Genomic DNA, 18,977 nt, shown 5'->3' with positions numbered 1-18,977 from the left:
GTGACACTTCAAGCTCATAATGAGTATACCCTTGTAATGTCTTCAAGCCTTGTTGTATGAGAATCATCAAGGACCGAAACATGTATATTCCTCATATGTAATATAAAGATATTTCTTCAACGAAAATAAGTACAACTGTCAATCCTAAAAATGAGTTTGGTAAAATATGATCTTTAGGGAAATTTGTATCAACCATTTAAGATTTATCCCAAGCTTGAGATGGAAAGACCAATGCATGTGGTGTTCAATGGTTCATCTTATAGCTTTAATAATATCATTGACATTGTTGAAAATATGTATGTTCTGACAATGTCCCTAGCCATTGATGTTGTCTTCAATTTTTTCCTCAATATCATGTTCTTCTTTTGCAGATCTAAGATGTTTGAAATAGTAATTTATGAAGTTCTTCCCAAAATTCCACAATGTTTACCAATTTTTTTGGAAAAAACATCTTATATTAACATAAATGCATTTACGAAAGAGAAAATAAAACCAGAAGGGTATACACAAAAATGATATCCTCTTCCTCAATGCTACTAGGGAAACAACAAAATTAGAATACAAAGGAGCATCTAAATTTTTAGCATCCTTAATCCATAACTATTGAAAAAAATGACAGATTGAAATGAATTGACTTCATTGAAAAAAACTTAATTGCATCTTAACCAGCAAAGAGTCAATGCAACTATTCTAAGGCAATGCCTAATCCCTGAGAAAGCAAAAAGCACTAGGTCGTGTGTGTCTCAAAACAGTGTTTCTTGACAATGAATTTTACCTCAAGACAATGTTGAATGCTAATCTGAGACATAACTCCAACAAAGCTTGGAAAACTTGCACCCAAAGAATATTCTTAATCGTCTCTGAACGACCACATACTAAGCAAAGAGCATCTACAAGACACAATGTTGAATGCTAATCCGAGACATAACTCCAACAAAGCTTGGAAAACTTGCACCCAAAGAATATTCTTAATCGTTTCTGAACGACCACATACTAAGCAAAGAGCATCTACAAGATAACTCATAGATTAACAAAACCTAGATTGCAGCCCTGTATAGATAACCAGCCATGCAAACACTTGTATTTACAGCTGAGGCAGAAAGAAACATTGAGCAACCTAGAAATGAATTCCTCTTCTAGATCAGAGGAGGTTCATCAAGCATTCAAAACAGGGGACAAGCTCTGTAGTTGAGGCAGAAGGAAATAAAACTTCTTGGAGTCGTAAAGATAAATTCATTTCCCAAACTGCCAAACCCAACCCTACCACCTAGGCCCTCCCACACATCAATACTCAACTAGTATGACTCCTCAAAAGAAATCAGCCCCGTAATATCTTTGATAACACACTTATCAAAAGACAGGAGGGCCTTCTCACTAGCCAAAAATCTCCAATCCTACTAGATCCTAGCCTAAATATCCCAAAGATCCCTCTAAAGAAAAATGCCCTTCCTGCTGAGCCAGCAATGTGCTAGGGTCATACCCTAACCCCCTACTTTAGGCTACAAAGGAATTAGTCAATTATTGCATGTGGCCATTGTCGTTGAACAAAGCCCATTAGATAGTAGCGGCTAGTTATTTAATGTAAAAGGGTCCACTTTATAAGGCCCACTGAAGCCCTTTATGTACCGGGATATAGATGATGTTGATTGTAGAACTCCTCTATGACAACCTTAGTAAAAATATACACTTCACTCAAGTCAAAATCATTGATTAGGCATGTGAAGCTTTTTTTACCATATTTTAAAAATGGAATCTTGTATTAGGATGTTCATCAAAATTGGATGGTGTTCACTAATGTCCCTGCATGATCAAGGTACATACAAAGGCTAGACAAGAGGCAAAGGGTGCTACTAATGATGAGGATACCAATATAAGTAAATAGCTAAGTTACCGGATCCGGCCCTCTGGGGTACAGGATCCACGGATCCACGGATCTGATCCGGATTCGGATCCGGATCCGCGTAAATACGCCCAAGAACCGGCACGTGGCGGATTAATAAACGTGCAGAGTTTCGAGCACGCCGGCAGGGTTTAAAGTTGCCCTAGTTGCGGTGTTATGACCCATGACCCGAGCTTTTACGAGCTATTACGAGCTATATTTTGACTTATAGATTGAGATTTTAACATATAATTTTTTTGTTAATTTTTATTAATTAATTTAAAATTTAATCTCAATACACTATTACATTATAGTGTTGGTCTTAATGTAACTGCAGACGTCTAGTTTTAAGTTTATCGTTTATAGTGCTGCGATAATGTAACTGCAGACGTCTGCGAGATTAGTGGTCATTCCCTTTACGCTACGAGATCAATGGTATATCACGCATTTAAGTTACATTAAGACGTCTGCGATAATGTAACTATAGACTTATTACCTAATGTAATGGTGTATTGAGATTCGGAACCCACTATAGACATCTGCGATAATGTAACTATAGACGTCTGCAGTTACATTTAAGTTTAGTTTTGTCTTAATAAACTTAAAATATAGGTATGTATTTTTTAAATTATATTGCTTTTTATTTATAATTTAGTTTTTATTTATAATTTAGTTTTGACTTATAGATTGGAATTTGAGCATATATTTTTTATTTTAAAATATTTTTTTTTCTAATTTTTATTAATTAATTTAAAATTTAAAATGATATATAAAATTTATACAAATTTAAATATACATATTGATATATAGATATAATTTTAAATTTAATTTTGTCTTAATAATCTTAAAATATAGGTGTGTGGGCATAAACTAATGATGGTGTTTTATGAATGCAAACTTAAAAACCAACAATTTGTTAATTTGAAGAGATAATTAAAGATGAACTTGAATATATGGTAAAAGCACAAAATGAATGACAATGATTTAGCTTTAATATATATATATATATAAATGGATGATTTTGTGTCTATTATTAATTTTATTATATTTTTAATATTATTATATTTTTTGTACTTGCCGTATCCTTGCCGTATCCGGATCCTGGATTTTCAAAAAACTAGCGAATCCGGATCCGGATCCGGATCCGTATCCGTATCCGTATCCGAATCCTGGTAACTTAGGTAAATAGTGAAACATTGCTTGTCATTTAAAAATTTGCTCATTTACTCATAATGATTTCTTGAAAAGTTTCAATATAATGTGATACTTATAAAATAGTGCAAAATATATATATATATATAGAGAGAGAGAGAGAGAGAAGTTGGATGAAATTCCGAAACGTCTAAAAGTTTCCGAAACCGGTATTCCTGGAAACGTCACCACTGGAAAATGGAAACATCGGGCGAAATGTCATATATATATATATATATATATATAAGAAAAGAAAAAATGAAACACATAAAAGACATTTTAGAAGGAAAACCAAGTCTATTAACTTTCATAGATAATTACATGATGCGAAAATGCCTTTATTGATAAGGCTATATCTGCTAAAATTGAAATAAAATGTGAACTAAAGAAAAATCTTGACTACATCTTAATAATCATAACAATCCCAACCTTATCAACAGAAATATAACAAGATGCTTGTTTAGCAAAATAGGCAATTTTATTAGTACTTCCAATTCCACTTGCATCACCACTAACATCAACAGCATCAAGAGAGAGCTCTAAGTGTAAATTTTTTAATGAAATTGGCTTAGAAGTGAAATAAAATTTACAAAAAAAGATTAATTAAGCATTTTTGGGCCATAGAAGGGACATATGTCCTTCTTGGACACTTGAGCGGGCTCGAAACAGTCACTTAACTCACTACTGTATGACGTTTGAGAAACAGGAAATGCCATATGGTACAGCTGACAGTGTTTCGGGGAAGTTTCAGAGTTTCAATACGTTTCCAGTACTGGTACATTGCCCAATATATATATATATATGTGTGTGTGTGTGTGTGTGTGTGTGTGCGTGTGTGTGTGTGTGTGTGCGTGTGTGTGTGTGTGTGTGTGTGCGCACGCATCACGTTCCCAAGTTTGGGAAGCGATGTTTCCAGCCCATTTTTGTTTCAGAGACTTGTGCCTCCTTCCCTGTATCGTGCAACTTAAGCATGGATAAAGATGTTATCAACATTATAAAAGATTATTTCTGTTCTATTTCACTATATGAATGATTTTATCCATGTATTTCTCTGCCTGTTTGCACATGTAAATATGGGATTTTCACAATCTTATAGCCTGAATATTTCATTGACCAAGCAATATGTAGGGTACATTGTTGCATGAACTTTGAAATCTCCTTTAGGCAAGACGCCAATGGGAAAAGTTTTTGTTATGTAATTTGATTATTTGGTCATGTACCCATTTAGCAATAATTATGAAATTTTATAATTTATCTGCCATTTTTTGTGGCATGCCCATGTACAGTGATTACCTACTCTTATATAGATTTTGTGTTTCTTAACTGTGTAACCTACCCTATGGGTACACAGTTAAGAAACACAAAAATGACACATGTACATACATTGTAACAAACCATATAGGTACCCCAATGGGCTACATTCAAAGTCCAGAACGAAAAATAAAAATAAAAAATAAAAAAAACTAAAAAAACTAAAATCTCTTGTAGCATTTACAGTGCATCTACCAGAGAAAATGGTTTCCCTTTCCCAAAGGCCATCATTATGAAACCACCGTTGTATATTAATTAACCTGTAGTATGAGACCAACAGCCTACCTGTACCATTTCGCTTACAAAGCTCAAACCACCAGGACCAATAGCAGACCCAGCAAGTAAGTATCCCGTAATCACCTGCCAAGAATTCCAAATATATTTCAAGAAAAGAAAATTTAACTGCACAACAGCCAGACAAAAGGTCATAAACTATTCATGCGATAAATATAGCTACTATCATCACAGAATCCAGGAATCCAGGAATCCAGGAATCCAGTTTTAACCGGTCCTAGTCCTATGGATCTACACCTTGCAAAAGACACAACAGACTGACCGGCTGTCCAAGCCTTGCAAAGATGATTCCACCAACTGCTGCTGAAACAATCACCACCACTAAATCTGAAATGAACCTGCAGGCAGATCATATGCATAATACATTACAGAAAAGTTAAGAGAAGTACTAAAGAACAGGAATAATACATATAATGATTTGAAACATATCATACATTTCAGTCTGACTACTTTCTGAAGGGTTGCATTTTACCTTTGATCCAACTGTAGCACTGGATACTTTGATTTTGGATTAGACATTATAAATATATTATCCTGCAAAAATAGTCCAATTCTAAGAACATGCTTAGAAAGTATAAACGGTTTTGAAATAAGCACTTAAGGTCAAAAAATTTTAAGCAGAAGAATTCGATAGCAAACAACTAACAACACTTTCAATTGTGAACCATGAACCATCAGTAGTTTAGGACCAGACCTTTCTATCTATTAAAGTCGGTGTATCTTCCACTCCATTCTCATTATCCAAATTGAAAACGTCCTGAATTTGGAAAGATCTAGAAGTACCACTGATAGAGAGATGGTGAACACCATTCCATTAGAAGGCCATAAAGCAAACGTCTTTCATCTATCAAATGAGTGTATTAATCACCAACTAAGTTTATAGGATATTGGATTATTCAACCATACATAAACAGCAAAGGTTTAGACAAATTGCAGTAGAACTTACTTTGTCTCTAGTGTCTCATTTTTCTTAGGCTTGTCATGAGTAACTCTGGCTACAGTTTCCAGTACGGCCTGAATTATCATTGCATTCAAACAAACTAGTAAGAATCACCAGGTGAATTGAGCCTAGCCTTATTTATCACATAAAGAGAGAGTTTGAATAGAATTAATGGAGATCATATGCAACAAAACATATTTATATCTGTGTTCATGTGTCTCAGAATATTTTAGCATTGCTTTGTGGCAAAGTTCAGATAAACATTCAGGTAGTTCCTTAAATCTTGGAACTGGTCCTGCATGACAATTGATGATGAGAAGAAGCAGAAGAATAAAATAAGCCAACTGAACCAACAAAGCCTACAGAAACATCATATAGGCACCACATGATCAGCACTTGTGCAAAGTCCACACTATTTTTGTTCTAAATTTCATTCAAACAGATCAGTTAGAATAACCCAGTAAATTGAAGCTCAGGTTATATGTACATATAATAGTTTCGCTTTACTATAAAGATGAGATGGAATAACATGTTAAAAATGGGAAATTGGATAAGCTATATGACAAGGAACATGTTTAAAAACTAGATGATGTGATCAACAATCCCAAGGTATAAATGATGTGATCACTTGATTGCACTTTAGACGATTCATTTCAACTGTTGGGCTATTGACTAGAATCGTAGATCTTTATTTCCTCAGACCACAGAAAACATTAGTCTACACCTCAGAGCTCATCGGTGGTCAAAATAGCCATACAAATATGCAATTTATACGATTTGAATCATCACTTTAAATTGGAGTCGACTTGACTTCTGATTGGGTAATGATGTGACTGACCTGCTTTAGTCTGTAGCCGACTTTTGATTACGTTGTATTTTAATTTACGGCTTTGTACATTCCCGCAATCATCATGTAAATATTGTTGAAACGTTTCGGTCCCAAATTGATCTTCAGCTTCCTTATTCTGCAGGGGTGGACTTTGCATTTTATTACATCCTGTGATTTCTTCATCGAGATTATTCAAAAGAAATGTCAAAAACTCATGTGCATCATGATGGGCTTCACTGCAATGGAAAATCTCGTTACCTTTTATTACCAGCTCTCCAAATCGTAGGGGACAGACATGAGGTGTCTTTTTGGAGTTCATGAGATAGAATAAATCCGTGAGGCGCTTTAGTAGATTATCATTCTCATTCTCACTTCTGCCATTACCATAATACTTGAGTAACTTATTTCTGAAAGGCACACCTGAACAACGTTGTTAAGCTAGCAACCCAGATTTTCAAAACCTACATAGCCCTGACCATCTTCATCATATGTCAGAAAGATTTCTGATACAATGTCTGAAACCATATGACAACCGCTCCTCAAAGCTTTCAATCCCAAATTCAGAAGATCCATGATTAATAATCCTACTTCATGAGCAAAATATTTTTGGAATTGCATAATAAGTTTGTCATAATCAATGTTTGCTCCCTCTTTTGTAGATCCTTCTCTCTACTCCATCAAGTGCACCTTTGCCAGAATTCTTCATTGCTCTACTAGCTATCATGATTGTTAAATTTTGAGTTAACATGTTCTTTGCTTAGGAGAGTTGCTTCAATATTCCATAATAGCCCATTTATTAATCCATTAGCAATCACAGGAAACATTATCATATTGACAGTAACCAAAGAAAGAACATATATAATAAATGATGAAGACAAACCAAGAGAAGAGGACACAATAATATGGCTCAAGCCAGGGAAAAACCCCAAGATGGGGAAAACCCTTGATCAAATCTTCTTACAATCAATATCAAATGTTCAGCAGAGAGAGAGTACAATAGATCAAAGTCAAAATGACTTGCTAATTTGAAAGTGGCTCAAAAGCTGCAACTCCAGCACTTTGTCAACAGAAGTTACTCATGGTCTGGTTAGGGCTGCTTACAGTATGCTGCTGTCTCACTCAACAAATCCATAGCACTTCCTTTCAACTGCGGCTAACCCTGGCATACAAGGAGCTTCCCTTCGCTGTCCCTAAGGGCTGGTCTGAACCCAAGATAAGCTACTTGGCTTCCTGATCTATGCAAGAGCAGAACTGCAGCCCTTCCTGAACCAGCAGATCTGAAGTGTGGTGATACAAAGGGTGAATTTCTTCCTTATTATTCATCCCAGAAAACTTGGCTTCATTTACTGCACTTGAATTTGGTCCTGCAGTGACAAATAGACCCATACACAGTACCCAGAATTTCCCTTAAGTCCTGCAGCTGTCCATCAGATAGAATCTCGGCCCTGTTGTAGAAGAGAAACCCAAAAACAAGTAGTCCTACGTCCTCCTCCAAAAGCTTGGCTGTCTCAGACATACATTACTATGAAATGAAGTCCTTTTCTTGTGTCTAATGAGGTTGGAGGGCACCTCTATCTATACAAATTCGAGAGGGTCAAGAGACATGAAGTTTGGGCTTTATGAGCCTACATGGAGGGGAGGCCCACCTTGACAATTTGCATATGAGAGGTCATAAATTCAAAAACACATTTCTTCTTATCCAAATTTGATGATCTTTAAATCAATTTTGGGCCTCTCAAAAAGAGGAATTCAATGGAATAATTATCTCCATGAAATGAGCTGTCCAAAGTGGAATTTGGCCCTGGTTGCCAATTTTAACACCCCCTCTCAACTAGGGAGAATTTCGCCTGCCAATCCATCCATCATCATGCCATTCTGTCATCATATACCATCTTTGCATCTCGTCTCAACTCTGTTGAACACTGATATAGATAATGAAGAAGAATTGATCAAGAGTGAGTCACAAGACCTTGCCACTCTCCACTGACAAAAGTCAATCCACATAACCAGGGGTAGAACCCCAATTGGACTTGATCCCAAGTGATCAAGTTGTTGAACATCGTGCATCCTAGACATAGGGAGTATGGAATTAGACGATGCGTCCATCGGTAGTGCTATGGTCCCTATCCACTTTTCCCAACTCATTGGCCAGATGGGAGGTACTTCCCAAGTGTCCCGGACTACATGGGTAGAATGATGCTAGGGCAACAGAAGGGAAAGGATAGGTCACTTCCTGCTCACAACCACACGTAGGGAAAGGATGAACCACATCCTACAGTCGCATATCACAACCATCGTAGATAAACCACATCCTACGCACATGCAAACCACCGAGAGTAGGGAAAGGATGAACCACATCCTACATGCATGCCAACCAACAATCGTAGGATCTTACACGTGGGAATAGGATGAACCACGTCCCACCAACAAGTCAACCATCAATCATAGGGAATGAGCATCCTACATGTGGAGAAAGGATGAATCACGTCCCACTGACTTGTCCACATGTAACAAGAAGCAAATGCCTATATGCATCTCTCACTGGGGTATCTGCAAGAGAAGGTGAACCACTCATCCTGCTCGTATGCCATAGGAGAAGGTGAACCACTCATCCTATGCATATCTCATCAAGCGTAGGGGAAGGTGAACCACTCATCCTATGCATATCTCATCAAGCGTAGGGGAAGTTGAACCACTCACACTACACACATGACAACCACCATAGGGAAAGGTGAACCACTCACCCAATGTGTCATATATCATCATGAGGTATCACAGGGGAAGGTGAACCACTCACCTTGTACCTAGCATACCTATAGGGGAAGGTGAACCACTCACCCTATGGTCGCTCATAGCATCAAGAAGTACCCCAAGCCCCCAAGAGCTCCCAGAGCTCCATGTTCAATTGGGACCCTCTTAATAGGGTCTATCCATGACTTTCAGCCTCTATCTGAAGGAAGACAAACTTGAATTTAAAATTCAACTTCCTCTTATGTAGGACAGACATTATCAATAAACATCATAGCTCCCTCTGAGTATTGGGAAAGTAACCTTTGCCCAAAACATGACCATTGAGCTATCTGCAACCTGTTATTAATCCTTTAATCCATGTGCCAAAAATCATCTAATCATAATCATGCAGCTTACATGTAGCCTTTAAGGTAACAACATTAGGAGCTATTGTAACTTACATGACTTGCTTTCATCCAAAATCATCGGACAAGCAAAGTCATCAGGGATTTTATAGATCCCTCTGAAGTCTTGCTTTAGGTGATCATTTATCCTTTAATCATGAGCTTTTCATATGAGAGAAACAAACTTCTAGGAAGCTTCAAGTCAAAGAAGAAAAAGTTTTGTAGAGTCATTATGGCCCTTCTTCAACCAAGGAGAATAAATATTCACATGAGATTATCTCAACACAATTGTATGATCCTTCATTGCTAGGTGACAGCTACCAACGTATTAATTTACTCAAACCATGATGAGGAAGGGTCTTTCGAGCATCCATATCTATAGGACCTGACTTAATGCAACCAAGATGCCAAAATAAGGATCTTTTGCTCATCACACTTTCTTCTTTGTTTTCATGCTAATAGGGATTGATACAAAGAACTATTGCAAAGTGCCATGCACTTCTTCTCCTAGCTATTCTTAAAGCTTCAAGTGTGTTGCACCCCTTATCAAAGTCAAGGGTGCTGCAATTTCTTATATTGTCAAATCCCTGTAGCTTCTTCATAGTAGATGATCTTTCAAAAGATAGGTTATCCAAACTTTGTATCTATCTTGTTCACAACTTCAGGTGTGAACAAGACTATAACACTGTCATCAGCATATCATCATAGTTGTCGGACTTGTAACGATAGCATACATGATGTTGGATTGAAAAGAGAACATAAATGATGTTGATTCACATTTCCTGAGATGTCATACATAGGGTAGTGCCACACATAGTAGAACTAATGCCGCATATGACCAAGAATCTTCACAGCACAGGGCTATATCCTTGATAGTTGCAGGTCTTTATACTTTCAGGAAGACCATTCCTGCTTGAGAGATTCAAGATCTTATCCTAGAGACTTGTCTTCAGCAGATTCTCTGCTCTACTACTTGAAGATTCCTATGTCTGTATTGAAGCTTTCATTTTTTCTTCAAAATGGAGGAAGGATTAACTTTATTACTAGAATAAGATGCTTTCACCTTTTAATGCATGTAGCTACAGTAAGTCAGAAAATCTTCATAAGTTGGCTCAACTGATATTGAGCTGAGAATGTCAATGGCTCTCATATAGAAACGTATATTACCATCATTTATCTCGGTAGAATGTACAGATGCATTAATCCTTTTGAGCTAGTGTCTGAAACTGAAGAACAATGTGATGAGCTTTTACTAATGATCCATTGTACTATGTCTCCTTTATGCATAGGAGGCTAGACTCCTTTTTCTTTATGAATGCAATTGTTCTAGGAACAATACGAGAACTATGACTCTTCCTTTATTTCTACGATGAGGATTTTGAAGAGGAGTTGGAAGTTTGTTATATATAAATTAATTATTCTGTAAACTATTAGTTTAATTAGGGCATAGGGCATGATCAAAGATCATGCCCATTCACCAAGAGGAACGTAGGGCTATGTTTAAGCCCAAGCCTCTCACTCTGTAAAGGATCCATTCATTTTCTTATTGTTAATAAAATATATATCTTGCTAATAATTGTTGAGTTCTTATGTACCATCTGGTATCAAAGCGGGTTAGATCCTTTGGACCTTATCGTTGTTCAATCCGCTACCACCGTACCTTCCATTGTCGTTGTACCTGCCTTCAGCCCGCCGCCTGCTCTCTCGCCCGACCAGTGAGTCAACGATCCACGACCATCACTGCTACCTGCCTCCACACCGTTTCCCTCTCAGTCATTCCGATGTCATCTGTTCCCTTCTCCCCCTTCGCATTCTTGTCAACCTGTTGTTGTTCGTTGTTCCTATTCAAACTTTCGTCTGTGCCCACGTCATGTCTTCGTTCCTATTCAAACTTACGTTGGCTAACTTTCGTGGACTCTCCGACAGACGTCTCGTGCATTCTCGCAACCTTGTCTAACTACCGACGACGTCACCGTGCCTTGTCCTGTCCCCATCCATGACTTTCTTTCCGCTCGCTGAAACGACACGCTATTCTGTCCCGGATTACACCGTTCTCTCCTCTCTCGTGAATCCCAACCACGTCCTTGTCTTGTTTGCCATAACCAAAACCTAATTACATATTATAATTATATGATATATAGTTGTATAACTACATATTATATAGTTATATAATTACATAAAATTATTATGGGTTCCAGCCACTTGAAAACAAAACTGTATCATCATACCAGATAATGAAAATGATTTGGAAGGAAGCACCAGCTTATATAGTACAGTGTCATCAATTAGAAATGTTAACTTCAAATATGGTCAACGAAGAATCACCAGAAGTACAGGAGTTGATTCAAAAACACGAAAAAGTATTCCAAGACCTGCCAATGAAGATGTCGCCTAAAAGAGAAATCGAGCATACAATATAAGTCATAGCAAGATCAAATCCCATCAACATCAAACCATATCGATATCCACATCATCAAAAAATTGAAATTGAAAGATTAGTCCAAGATCTTTTAAAGTGTGGCATCATCTCAAAAAGTAAAAGTCCGTATGTCGCTCCAGTTGTATTAGTTCGAAAGAAAGATGGATCGTTTAAATTATGCGTCAATTATCGAGGACTAAACAAAATAACAATTAAAAACAAGTTTCCAATTCCTTTTATCGATGAAATGTTCGATGAACTACATGGCGCTAAATACTTCTCCAAATTGGACCTAAGGTGAGGATATTACCAAATTAGAATACGATTGGAAGATGTAGCAAAAACTGTGTTCCGAACACATGAAGGTCATTATGAGTTTAAAGTAATGCCTTTTGGTTTAACGAATGCTCCAGCAACATTCCAAGCTACTATGGACAAGTTATTTTGTCCATATCTAAGGAAGTTTGTGTTAGTGTTCTTTGATGACATTTTAATTTATAGTAAAAATTGGAAGGAGCACCTACAATATTTGGAGAAAGTTCTTACTATGTCGAAGAGCATGAATTCTATTCCAAGAAGTCCAAATGCACTTTTGGGAAGGAAGAAGTAGAATATATCGAACATATAATATCCAAGGAAGGAGTTAAAGTAGATCCTAACAAGATCAAGGCTATAAGGGAATGGCCCAAACTAGTTAATATCTCCAAGCTAAGAGGATTCTTAGGATTAAACAGGTATTATCAAAGATTTATTAAAAACTATGCCCATATAACTGTACCCCTATCGAACCTTCTTAATAAGAACTCATTTTGATGGAACCACGAAGCAGAAAAGTGTTTTGAAGACTTGAAGGGAGTTAAGTCTAATGCCCCTGTATTGGCAACTCCAAACTTCTCAAAACCATTTATAATTGAATGTGATGCTTCAGGTTTTGGCATAGGAGTTGTACTAATGCAGGATGGTCACCCAATCGTGTTTGCAAGCAGAAAGCTCAATAAGCAAAAACGTCTCAAGTCTACCTACAACAAGCAAATGCTTGCTATTATGCACGCATTAGCCAAATGGAGAGAATATCTCTTAAGAAGTAAGTTCTTAACATGAACTGATCATAATAGGCTTCAGCAACTCCTCCAGCGAAAAACGCTATGTACAAAACAACAAAAATGAATAGAAAAAATCGCTACATTTGACATGGATATATTACATAAGAAAGGGAAATATAACGTAGTAGTTGATGCGTTGTCAAGGAAAGATGAAGAACCATCATTACTTGCAGTTTCAGTGGTTGTGACCGAATAGCTTAATGAGATTCGAAGTGAATATGCAAAAGACCCAGAAACAATTGCTATAATTAATAATCTTCCTCAGGATACAAAATTTGAATGGAAGAATGATATTCTATGGTACAAGGGAAGAATTTATCTGAATGCAGATTCCAAATTTAAAATCAAGGTTCTCAAAGAGTTGCATGATTCACTGTTAGTCGGACATGTAGGATTTTTTAAAACCTACTATAATGCACGCCCGTCATTCTTTTGGAAGGGAATGAGTAAGGATATTCAAAAACATGTAGCAGAATGCGATAAATGCCAGAGGAATAAAAATGAAAATATTATGACACCCGGACACCTTCATCCCTTCAACATCCCAAATCAGAAATGGGAGGAAATATCAATTAACTTTATTGAAGGTTTACCTGTGTCTAACGGCAAGGATAAAATTCTTGTAGTAGTTGACAAACTCACCAAGTGTGCTCATTTTATTGCAATGAGGAAAACAGACTCAGCAAAACAAATCACTGACATATTTTGCAAAAAATGTTTACAAATTACATGGATTTCCCAAGGTCATTGTGAGCAATACAAATGCCAAATTTAAGGGTAATTTTTGGAAGGAATTTTTCAATCATATAGGAACCTACCTCAACATGAGTTCTGCTTACCACCCTCAAACAGATGGTCAAACAGAGGTTGCCAATAAATGTTTGACAGCCTACCTACGTTGTTATGCCACAGACAAACAAAATAAGTGGGTTCAATGGTTACACCTCGTTGAATGGTGGTACAATTCTACTTACCACACGTTAGCTAAAATGACTCCATTTCAAGCTTTGTACGGGTACAAACCTTCGAAATGGAAGGACTTTGCTATCATCCAAACGAAACTACCAGCTGTTAAAAACCAATTAGAAAAAACCCAAAAAGTCATCCAAACTCTAAAAGAAAATCTAAATAATTCAAGAAACCATATGAAGCAGCACGCTGACCAAAACAAAACAGAGAGAATTTGAAGTTGGTGAATGGGTATTTGTCAAACTTCAGCGATACAAGCAGTTGTCCTTAAAACAAAAAGAAAAAATAAATTGGCACCACGGTTTTATGGACCATATTAGATCAACAAAAAAATCAGCCAAGTCGCATACAGTTTAAGCCTTCTTGATAAAAGTTGTGTTCATAATGCCTTCCATGTATCCTACCTCAAAAAGGCACTTGGTGAACATCAATCCGCATAGACAACACTTCCGACTTTAGATGACAAAGGAAGGGTTATTCTAGAGCCAAAATGTATCATATCCAGCATGGAAAGGAAGTTGTGATCACGAGTAATCAAAGAATACTTGATCAAGTGGAAAAACTTACCAGAAGAAGAAGCTTCTTGGGAGACCTTAAGTGTTTCGTCAACAACATCCATCGTTATGTATGCTTTGAGGACAAAGCATCTTTTTGGGAGGAAGGCAATGTTATATAAAAATTAATTATTCTGTAATCTATTAGTTTGGGCATAGGGCATGATCAAAGATCATGCCCATTCACCAAGAGGCATGTAGGGCTGTATTTAAGCTTGGGCCTCTCACTCTGTAAAGGATCCACTCATTTTTTTTATTGTTAATAAAATATATATCTTGTTGATAATTGCTAAGTTCTTCTGTACCAAAGTTCAACAGAGAGATAAATGTCCAAGGCCATAACTTGATCATGCCCATTCACCAAGAGGCATGTAGGGCTGTATTTAAGCTTGGGCCTCTCACTCTGTAAAGGATCCACTCATTTTTTTTATTGTTAATAAAATATATATCTTGTTGATAATTGCTAAGTTCTTCTGTACCAAAGTTCACCAGAGAGATAAATGTCCAAGGCCATAACTTGATCCCAACTTTGATCAGGATTTCCATATATCAATGACTTGCCAAAATACCATAACGGCCATTGGACTGCAAGGACGCCATACACATACCAATATTTTTTCTAATATTAACTGTATGTATGTATGATGATGTCGATATATGTCTGACTGCAAATATGATGTCATCTCAATAGTACCTAACTCATGCAAAAATCATACCTCATGTGTATTGAAGTACTGTTGTAACTAGAAATGCCAGGGTGACCTCCTTCGATGCTTGATTTGTCTTGATGAAGATGTTGTGCCTCTAATATTGCTTCCGATATTTTGCCTTCACTTTAAGAACTGATACTTCTGCCTAAATTGATGAAGATGGATCCTTGACCTTGAAAAACTCTTACCCTTATTCAATCAGAGACTTATATAGATGCCTGAGCAGTCAACTGATGTACAAGGTTGACTTCGCATCAGAAGAAACCACAGATGCCCATTAGATACCCTTAAACCATCATTCATTAGAGTGTTCAAGCCAAAACAACAATTGCTCCAGCCCACCATTAAGCTTAAGAACTGTTCCTTGTAATCATCTTCTGAGGTTTACAGACCTGTGGATTTGGGGCACAAAACCCTTATAAACAAACAATCTAAAACTTCAAAAAATTGAGAGGAGCTGGGATTAATGTCCCTTGTAACATGCCCTGCTAAATTTCATCAAGGCTGCTCACAAGTGTCTCAGAAATCTCACAATTATACTTCAGAATGGACCAAAGGATGTGTCTCGGTTTAGTTTACTGAGAATATGATTAGGGCATCACCAATCAGCCTCAAATTCTTGGATTAGCCTCAAGGAATAAGCTCCAGACACTTGCTTCAGCCACAGATCAGTCAACCAACAAATATTTGTTTCTTCAAAACCCTGCTACTTCAAACTACTGTAATAATTAAGCTTGAAGCCCTTACTGCTACAAGGATGACACAATGATGAAAATCTATTGTGTAGCAAATGATGCACTCTGTCCTTACTGTAGGCAATGGTGTTGAAGCAGATGAATACGTATCAAAAATTCTCATAAAAGACCATTATCTGAAACTGTAATCACTTTTATACAATTCGTCTAGGACTACGCGAGTTGGCTTAATCTGAGCTGAAGGTAGATATGTATTCACGCTAGGATCCTTTGTAAGCAATGGACTGATGCCACAGTCTTTTCAATGCGGCTTCCACCATGCAAAAATTCTGAATCACTAACTAGTGCGGTTGGCTTAATTTTTTCAGTCAAGTCGGCTTTACTTCCCTCAAATATGAATATATATATACTAGTGAAGATGTCACTATCAATTAGCTAGCATCTCACTGTTTGGCTAGTCATGATTTTTGTTGTACAGCCCTCACAGGTCTGCAAAGATTAATGAGTTCTTCACAAAACAATTCGAATTTGGCTAGACCTTAATTCTTTTCAACAATGCCCTTTGATGATCCTTGTTGATCTTCAGAAACCATACAAATGCGAATGCCTGGGCATGAAACTTGTCACACCAACTACATGCTTGATGTTTTCGGTCCTCCAAAACAACTGTAACCCTTCAAGCAAGGCACCACAGTGGCTTGACCCTATCTCTAGAGTCACAGAAGATTTTGATCTTCATACAGAATATCCTTCCACAAATAAATGCACAGGAGAGTCTCTAAACTCAGTCAGAAATAAAGAGAGATAGTCCTATTATCACGAACTCTTTGATGAGGTTTTCGACTTAATCATAGTGATCATGGCTTGAGGTCATGCCCAGAATTTGATTTAATGCCACAAGGAGCTCAGTCCATGAAGCCTTAAACTGAGAAGATGTTCTTTTAGAGATTGCTTTTACTCTTGCTCGGGCTTGTCCTCTCCATAGCTTTGATACCATGTTAAATTTTGAGTAAACATGTTCTTTGCTTAGGAGAGTTGCTTCAATATTCAATAATAGCCCATTTATTAATCCATTAACAATCACATGAAACATTATCATATTGACAGTAACCAAAGAAAGAACATATACAATAAATGATGACGACAAACCAAGACAAGAGGACACCATAATATGGCTCAAGCCAGGGAAAAACCCCAAGATGGGGAAAACCCTTGATCAAATCTTTTTATTATCAATATCAAATGTTCAGCAGAGAGAGAGTACAATAGATCAAAGTGAAAATGACTTGCTAATTTGAAATTCCAACCTTAGATAAGAAAGTGGCTCAAAAGCTGCAACTCCAGCACTTTGTCAACAGAAGTTACTCGTGGTCTGGTTAGGGCTGCTTACAGTATGCTTCTGTCTCACTCAACCAATCCATAGCACTTCCTTTCAACTGTGGCTAACCCTGGCATACAGGAACTGCCCTTTGCTGGCCCTAAGGGCTGGTCTGGACCCAAGATAAGCTACTCGGCTTCCTGATCTATGCAAGAGAAAAACTGCAGCCCTTCCTGAAGCAGCAGATCTGAAGTGTGTTGATGCAAAGGATGAATTTCTTCCTTATTATTCATCCCAGAAAAGCCGGCCTCATTTACTGCACTTGAATTTGGTCCTGCAATAACAAATACACCCATACACAGTGCCAAGAATTTCCCTTAAGTCCTACAGTTGTCCATCAGATAGAATCTCGGCCCTGTTGTAGAAGAGAAACCCAAAAACAAGTAGCTCTACATCCTCCTCCAAAACCTCGGTTGTCTCAGACATAAATTACTATGAAATGAAGTCCTTTTCTTGTGTCAAATGAGGTTGGAGGAAACCTCTATATATACAAATTGGAGAGGGTCAAGAGACATGACATTTGGGCTTTATGAGCCTACATGGAGGGACTGCTCCCCCTGACGATATTCCTTCTTCTTGCTCGACATGTTTTCTTCTCCAAACCCTAGTGGGTTTGCTTTCTTGCCTAATCTGCTTAAGAGTCCACTTCATGTCACATCGGTAGTCTCGTGCAATATGTCCAAGGTTATGGCATTTAAAGCATTCTATATTGTACCTGAATAATGAAGCAAATGTTGTGTACCTTTTGCTGGAGAATCCATTAAGGTTTCTAACTTGTCTTTTTGTGAACATTCTATAACTGCAGTGTTCCACGGGGACTCGCCCCCACCCCTAGGGGTCTAGTTTCCTAGCTCCCCCGCGCTCCGGGGACTTGGGGACGAGAAGGGGTCGTTTCCCCACGCTCCCAAAAAACAGGGTACACAGGGGGACGTGCCAAGGGGACGTTTCTTTGTGTTGAGGGGTCATTTCTGAAAAGGGGGTCGTGGGGGGTCAAGGGGGCGGGGTCGAGGGGGGACGTGGGGGGTCGAGGGGGGACGAGGGGGGACGTAGGGGGTCGAGGGGCATGATTTTTTTAAATAAACTTTTGTTTATAACTAAAATTTAACATTAGTTTTAATACTTTAGGGTTTCAATTCATTTTCTTATAAATTTAATTCATTATTCGCCCTGGCCCCTCACTCTATTCGCAAGACGTTCCTAGTTCCTCTACAACAGAGAGGCATTGGTCCACATATAGCTTCATCCACCCTGTCAAGAGGAACAAGCTTACCTCTAAAAGAGCGGAGAAGTTAGTTGTTGTGCACAGTGCCCTACGTCTTGAGCATATGAAGATACCTGAGTATTTGAAGGGACCAGCAACACGATGGGATGTTGATCCAGAGGATGATGCACAGATAGATATGGAGGAGAGACTTGATGAGAGACAAATGGGGTTGGTTGGTGTGCCACTTAGCATGTTTGAGAATGCTAGTGATTCAGATTTAGATGGTGATATGGTTGATCCTTATTTATTCATGCAGTAGCTAGATGCAGAGACTAGCAGGGCATTACCTTGAGGCTTGAGCAAAATT

The 18,977-nt window shown here is 37.7% G+C and overlaps 1 protein-coding gene across 3 annotated transcripts in view; it reads right to left on the bottom strand.

The window, feature by feature from the left end:
• LOC149258107 (K(+) efflux antiporter 4-like) overlaps window positions 1–18,977 on the bottom strand; it is a 246,775-nt gene that overhangs the window by 157,461 nt on the left and 70,337 nt on the right. For all 3 annotated transcript variants that reach the window (XM_089414676.1, XM_089414678.1, XM_089414674.1), the window contains exons 3-7: window positions 5,622–5,689; window positions 5,370–5,460; window positions 5,148–5,209; window positions 4,938–5,013; window positions 4,667–4,741 (exon numbers count right to left, since the gene is read on the bottom strand). In XM_089414676.1, the coding sequence (XP_089270802.1) occupies window positions 4,667–4,741; window positions 4,938–5,013; window positions 5,148–5,209; window positions 5,370–5,460; window positions 5,622–5,689 (372 nt within the window). The remainder of the gene's footprint in view (window positions 1–4,666; window positions 4,742–4,937; window positions 5,014–5,147; window positions 5,210–5,369; window positions 5,461–5,621; window positions 5,690–18,977) is intronic.

The sequence above is a fragment of the Pinus tabuliformis genome, chromosome 6 (genome assembly GCF_031772625.1).
Source record: "Pinus tabuliformis cultivar Carrire ecotype Pingquan chromosome 6, CPIR1, whole genome shotgun sequence".
In the NCBI taxonomy this organism is placed as follows: domain Eukaryota; kingdom Viridiplantae; phylum Streptophyta; class Pinopsida; order Pinales; family Pinaceae; genus Pinus; species Pinus tabuliformis.
This window is presented reverse-complemented; position numbering and strand designations above follow the sequence as displayed.